The following is a 7,208-nucleotide window of genomic DNA, read 5'->3' as shown; positions in this document are numbered from 1 at the left end:
ATGTTTTAGCCATTGTTATTGGAGAGGTATGAGCTTTAATCTCACCACAAGTAAATGTTTTAGCCATTGTTATTGGAGAGGTATGAGCTTTAATCTCACCACAAGTAAATGTTTTAGCCATTGTTATTGGAGAGGTATGAGCTTTAATCTCACCACAAGTAAATGTTTTAGCCATTGTTATTGGAGAGGTATGAGCTTTATTCTCACCACAAGTAAATGTTTTAGCCATTGTTATTGGAGAGTATGAGCTTTAATCTCACCACAAGTAAATGTTTTAGCCATTGTTATTGGAGAGGTATGAGCTTTATTCTCATCACAAGTAAATGTTTTAGCCATTGTTATTGGAGAGGTATGAGCTTTAATCTCACCACAAGTAAATGTTTTAGCCATTGTTATTGGAGAGGTATGAGCTTTAATCTCACCACAAGTAAATGTTTTAGCCATTGTTATTAGCCGAAGAAGGGTTTTCATTCTGTCATATTCATTTTTATAAATATCACATCAAGAATCATTGCTTGAATGTCTACAGAATGTATGAGAAATCCTCTAAATGCTTAGAGAAAGAACAAGCCCTGTGCCCTGGATTAGTATCTACCCACATGTGGTCTGCACAGATAGCCGTGGACAGAGCCAGAATGCTGTGTGACCAGACCAAGACCACCAAACAGCCCAGTAAGTTAGGCTTGTCAGAGAGGTTGGATACATGGGTGAAAAGTGTATGAATAAAACAGGAAATGAAGTGGGTAGGAAAGTGCTAGAAGACAACAGAGAATAAAAACTTTCCGGCAGCGATGGGGGCTCGGTCCCGTGACCTTACTGGTATGTCGACTTCGCCTGGCCAGGGAGATCGTGACTCTACCGTATGAATTATCCACGACCATAGAACAGGCCTCCTTTGAGCATTTCTGGTAGATATTACGTTATATAAGTGCTCCAAAAAATATCCTTGTTCATTTTACTTATATTGATAAGCAGTAGGTTGAAAGAGAAAGAAGGTGGGGTTCTGGTTGGGGTCTTTAACCTCCCATGGTGGGGGGAGGTCACGCGGTGTCTTTTATCCCCTTATATCTGTCGACTTGCTTTCTGTTTTTGTTTTGGAATGGGATTACTTGGTTTTGTCCTAGCTCTGGCTGGAGTCCTTAACTGGGAAGGGAACAATCAAATGTATAGTTATAGTTTGGGAGATGATATTATTTTCCTTGTAAATCATCTCTCTGTTATGTGTTGTTTCATTTTTATTTTTAAATTTTGGTTGTTGTTGAAATTATTTTCAGAGCAAGAAGGTCAAATTGCAATGTGTGTAAGCAACAAAGTGATGAGTTCCTGTATGCTACACAGTCAATTGCCAGACACGGATGATGGAAAGAGGAGGACGGAACCCCTGGGACCAAAGGATATTTGTCTGTAAGTGGCATAGACATACATAGACTCTCAACACCCTCTAATGTTTCTAGAGCCGATCATGCGTTTACTGAGGGACGTGGCCTTTGAAATATCCAGGCCTGTAAATCTTCCGTCTATTGTCGGATTTCCGAAAGTACGATTTTGCTCTATAAGTGCTAATATTAAAAAAAAAAAAAAAATAATAGTAAAAATAAAATTCGTAATGTCAAAGAACAGAACCAATAAAAAAAGAAAATAAAAGACTTTTATTTCGTTCCTCGAAAAAATAAGATTCCGTTTCAAATGTCGACTAAAAAAAAACAAAACAAAAAAACTTTTTATTTGTCGCATCAAAGGCAAAACAAAACTCGCCGTCTATCTGTTAGCTATGATATTATCATGCCACCTACATGCTCTGCTAGACGTGGATGTATTCACTGCCTGGCTACTGTGCCACAGCCAGCGAGAAAGGGTCGCGAAGTTCGCGCGAGTCGTCTTCATACACTCACACACCTAGTCAGTAAATAATGCATGCACAGAGGTGTGGCGAACCGGACCGGAAGGTTTCTCGAGCAAAAGAATCAACGTAAGCATTTAACACAAACAGGAGCGAAGATACGCAGCTTTCCGTGTCAAAAGTGTAGGAATTGTTCTCTTCCTTTCATTTTACAACTAACTCAGACCTGGGCCCTCAAATAATTGGGATTTTTTTTTTTTGGTACCATGAAATAAGGACCTCATTATAAATAAGTAGGAGAAAGTGACATGATTTGACTATTTTTGTCCTGTTGTGTCTATTTTCAAAAAGTTCCGACAATTTTTTCACCAACCATTTACAGGCCTGAATATCACAGCCACTATCAACAATTACATTTTCTTGAAACAATGTGCTAGCAATGAGAGAGTTGATGTGTGATGGAACCGGAACATACAGGTTTAGTTTCCCACTCTCCAGAAGTTAGCTAGAGTATCAATGATAGTCTATCATCTCAATTGCTCTAAAAGTGGGGTTTAGTGCAGTAGAAATGGGGCTTAAAGGCAATCGTTCAACATTTTCCTACTTTTTCACTTTTTGTCACCATCAGCACTGGTGAATGCATGAGTGTGTGTGTGTGTGTGTGTGTGTGTGTTTTAATGTAATAGTTAAAGATATATGTTCATACATCACATATACATGAGTACATTTAAGTTGATATAATATCTTAACCACGTGTATTATTATTGTAATCTTTCAATCAATAGATTTTTAGCATTACTATTGATATAAAGGGCATTCAAGGGATTTTAACCTTTTTCGTCCTATACCATATTATGTTATGCTATGTTATGTGAACAGATATGTCATTGGAAGTGGAACTCTTTTCACTTGATGAGCAAATAAGTCAGGCTCTATATTCCTTGTTTTAAAAAAAATTTTTTTTAATGTTTTTATATTTTTAATAAATGTTTGACATGGAATTGTAGATTCAAACTTACAATATTTGGGATGCTGCCGGTGTTGTGCACATTTTATGAGATTTTAAAATTTTTTTTTCCTTTTAAATTATCTTTCTGTCCGACATCAGATGTATGTCCTTATCAGTATTATACCATGTATTAGATATTTTATTTGTGGTAATAACAAAAAAAAGTATTTGAAAATTGAGCTTTTACATAGTGCAATATCCACTAAGCATGCTCAAAGCGTTTTACAGGGGGTCCTGACCAACAACAACACGTAACATGTAGATCGAGACATGATGTCTGTTAGGCTATATTACAAATTTTTTTTTCCCGTCAGAGACAATGTTGTTAACGGCCAAGTACTCATTTTACACCCGATGACAGTGAGAGAATATAAGTAAAGGGCCTTTTCCAAGGACTCAACTATGCGCTGAGCGAGGCTCAAACCCATGACCTTCCGATCCGAAAGCGAACCCAGGAGCTTCCGATACATATACAGTGTATTTTATTTTTAGCAAAAGTCCAGGTTAGCTGATAATGCTTGGCTCAGATTAGACACTGTTTTCCCTTTTTACTAAATCTTCTAGCATACTCGCCCTGTCACTTCAATGACCCGTATCTGTTGCGAGTGCTGTTAAATGCTAAGAACAACATCATAAACTTATTATTATTATTATAATTGTTATTTCTTTTCTTTTCATACTGCTCTGTATATGTATAAACTTCTCATTTTGGATGGGATTCCTGACCTCCCAAAGTGGGCAGGGAGGTCCATTCTATGTCTTCTATCCCCCTATGTCTGTGTTTTCCAACATGCTTTCTGTCTTTGTCTTGGAATGAGATTACTTGGTTTTGTCTTGGCCCTGGCCAGATACCCTGGCTGGGAGGGAAAGTCAAATGTATTGTTAGTTTTGGGAGATGATATTTTTTTCCTTGTAAATCATCTCTCTGTTATGCATTGTATTATGTTTTTTAAATATTATATATGATTTGTAAAACATTTGAGTGCATTCTTCTTAGTGGGGACCTGCGCTTGTGTCTTGGTGAGACTTTTAGTGATCTCAAACTAAGTACTTTGACAGTGTGCTTTTAGAATCTCATCTGTCTCCTATTTGATCCAATTCCCCTTTTTCTTACCTTTTCTTGGGTTCTTTAATTGTCATTCTAGAACTTTTTACTATCCCAATTTCTTCCTTTTTACTGGCGCTGATATGACCTTAATGTTTTGCAAGTGCCGTAAAACCCTTAAAAACAAAAACAACAAACTTGTCATTTTTTGGTGCTCCTTATTTCCTCAGTACCGTGGGGAAGTCATTATCCTGCATTGAGCACAAAACCCGAGACCAATCCAGTTGTGACGTCAGCTTGGTGACCAGAATGTCAGAGCAGTTAGAGGAACAGAAATCTCAATGTAAGTCTGTGTGTGTGTGGTGTGTGTGTGTGTGTGTGTGGGGGGGGGGGGGGGGGGGTTGGGTCGGGGTGCAGACTTGTTAACTCTCCTGATTACATTCGGAATGTCCCAATATTTTTTCTCGTCGTCATCATCATCATCATAATCATCATCATCATCATCATCATCATTGTCATCATCATTGTCGTTGTCGTCATCATCATCATTGTCATCGTCATCATCATCATCATCATCATCATCATCATCATCATAATCATCATCATCATCATCATCATCATTGTCATCATTGTCATCATCATTGTCGTTGTCGTCATCATCATCATCATCATCATCATCATCATAGTCATCATCATCATCATCATTGTCATCATCATCATCAACATCATCATCACCACCATAAACATCATCATCATCATCAACATCATCATCACCACCATAAACATCATCATCATCACCACCTCCACCACCATAAACATCATCGTCATCACCATCACCACATCTTCATTTGAGTCCCAAGATTTGGGGCAGTGTGGCTCAGTGGTAACAGCCTTTGCTTCCTACCCGAAAGGTACCGAATTCGATCACCCGCGGCTGTGCTGTGTGGCCTTGATCAAGTCCCTTCGCCCTAGCTCAATTTACGGCGCTGCAAGGTTATTCCAGTCTTCCCTTGGAAAAGACCCTAGAGACCAATTTCCCCGTGGGATGAACAAAGGGAATTTTATTTATTTCTCGACTGCGTCTGTGACTGGTTGTCAACTCTGGTACTGGCACAGGGTAAAAATAATGGGGATTTGCTGTTCTTTGGATGTCAGTATCTCCTTTACTGGATCAGTGTCATTATTCAACGTGGACAAGTAGGGAAGAAAAGTATTATGTTAAAAAACGGGTTCCTATTTCATTGGAAGTGTAAAGTCACTCTTCCATAGGCCTGGATACATACCTTGTGTAAATTATGTTTTGGTGTCGGAGTGACGGTATCTTATTGTCCAGTCTAAAAATATGCTGGTGCTCTTTCATCTCTCACAACTAGCAGCCATTTTGAACTGCCAGAACTTTGTCAAAATTCGACAGAATTAAAATTTTCAACTTTTTGTTTAAAGAGTACATGTGTAAGTTCAATTGAGCCAAATATGTCGATACATGAAAAAAGAAATGAACTCAGTAGGAAATTTGTCCCATTACTTTTTGACTCACCCTCATATATGAATAATTTCACCACTGTAAAGAGTTAAAATTGTCATTGTTAAGGTTGCGAAACAAATGAATTAATTTTAAAATTGTATAGAATTTTCTACTCTTTGACATATCAATATTTCAATTCCAATAAGGTCTGATGTGTTGGAACATTTCCTTAGAGCGCCTCCTGTGTCTTCTATCCCCCTATCTGTTTTCCAACATGCTTTCTGTCTTTGTCTTGGAATGAGATTTCTTGGTTTTGTCCTAGCGGGATACCCTGGCTGAGAGGGAATTCGTCAAATGTATAGTTAGAGTTTTGGGAGATTATAGTTTTTCCTTGTAAATCATCTCTTTTACTGGTGCTGATATGACCTAAATGTGTTGCAAGCGCTGCAAAACCCTTAAGATAATTTTAAAAAAATAAAATTATAGTGCCTCACATTTGATCAAACAAAGACCCAAATTTGATTTCATCATTATTTTATTCTTTTATTTCAGGCAAACAGTTGGGATATCCCACCATAAGTAAGTTTTCATTAAAAAAAACTATATAATATTGTTTTTTCTTGCAGTTCGGGTTATCTTTTGAAAATAAGACATTTTGACATCAAGTTGAGTAAGACACAATTACCTGCCAACCCTTCCTCTTTTAGTGGAATCATTCCTATTTCCAATCTTCCTTTCCGCCATTCCACCATTGCCTCTAAAATAATGATGAGAACCAAAAAAAAAAAAAAAGAAGGGGGGGGGGGGGGGGTGGGCAGGGGGAGAGAGAGATGGATGTGAAAGTGATTTTTAAAAAAATATTTTTAATGATTGCCAAAAGTGAAGTAAGTAAGAAAATATATTGCACTCCTTTCCCCACTTTCCCCATTCCAGTCTATGTGGTCTTGTGGTATGACACTTGTTTTCGGATCGGAAGTTCCTGGGTTTAAGCCTTGCTATGCGCATAGTTGAGTCCTTGGAAAAGGCTCTTTCCTCACATTCTCTCACCATACTCGGGTGTGGAATGAGTACCTGACCGTTACTAGCATTGCCTAACAGGCGTCACATCCTGTCCTACATGTTAAGTGTTGCTGTTGGATGTGAAGGGTTGGCAGGCCTGGTATAATTGGTCTATGGTCTTCAAACTGTTTTTGTTTTTGTTCATTCTTTTGTCCAAATTCAGAGACCTCTCTATCTATGCAAACCAAATGACAAGACAGTATTTTCTTTTGTGCCACAGATAAAGCAATAATGAGAATGCAGCCAGCACCAGTGTTAACTCTAACGCTTGCCACTATGTCAGCCATTGTACAATTCTACCTGTGAATCTCACTCCGCCTGTTACGACAACAGACAGACATCTACAACAACCAGTATCATCTCATCCAACACTTACCCCTCGTCATGATGTCATCGTGGTGGCTTTGGAAAAGAAAATTACAAATTATTTTCCACAAAAACTCTACTTATCGCATATGTGACCCATCAGCTCAGTGTGGTAATATGTCAAGTCAAGGTTAACTAGATGTCATAAGGGTATTTTAATTTTAAAATGTACAAAAATTTGAAATTTTAAGTTTTTGTCAACCTAGAAAATTCTCTTTATTCTCGTCAATCAAAACAAAAACATAACTAGTTGTCCCCTAATACACAAAAATGCTGGAATGCGATCCTTTTCTTATTTCGGACCCTCTGTTTGGAACGCCTTACCACAGGTCATTCGTAAAAAAGATACTTTGTCTACTTTTAAACGTTCGCTTAAAACTTATCTATTTCGATTTTAGTAGATGATATGAGAAGCAAGATAGGC

At 37.9% G+C, this 7,208-nt stretch overlaps 1 protein-coding gene across 1 annotated transcript; it reads left to right on the top strand.

Annotated features, from left to right (window-relative positions):
- The first annotated feature begins 530 nt into the window (after positions 1-530).
- LOC144973823 (uncharacterized) lies at positions 531-7,202 on the top strand. The gene is made up of 5 exons (XM_078916717.1): positions 531-672; positions 1,275-1,404; positions 4,125-4,237; positions 5,912-5,938; positions 6,639-7,202. Exons 1-5 carry the CDS (start codon positions 531-533, stop codon positions 6,722-6,724), a joined length of 498 nt encoding a protein of 165 aa, XP_078772843.1. The 3' UTR covers positions 6,725-7,202.
- The last annotated feature ends 6 nt before the right edge of the window (positions 7,203-7,208 follow it).

The sequence above is a fragment of the Berghia stephanieae genome, chromosome 5 (genome assembly GCF_034508935.2).
Source record: "Berghia stephanieae isolate SIO BIC M18660-M18661 chromosome 5, UCSD_Bste_1.3, whole genome shotgun sequence".
In the NCBI taxonomy this organism is placed as follows: domain Eukaryota; kingdom Metazoa; phylum Mollusca; class Gastropoda; order Nudibranchia; family Aeolidiidae; genus Berghia; species Berghia stephanieae.
Note: the sequence above shows the minus strand (reverse complement) of the source record. Positions and strands in the feature narration are given on the sequence as shown.

What these genes read in the sequence shown, in the direction of transcription:
- LOC144973823 (XM_078916717.1), top strand. Translation starts at nt 531, where the DNA reads ATGTATGAGAAATCCTCTAAATGCTTAGAGAAAGAACAAGCCCTGTGC. An exon ending in CAAGACCACCAAACAGCCCA is followed by an intron (nt 673 to 1,274) that starts GTAAGTTAGGCT and finishes AATTATTTTCAG; the next exon opens with AGCAAGAAGGTCAAATTGCA. An exon ending in GGACCAAAGGATATTTGTCT is followed by an intron (nt 1,405 to 4,124) that starts GTAAGTGGCATA and finishes TTATTTCCTCAG; the next exon opens with TACCGTGGGGAAGTCATTAT.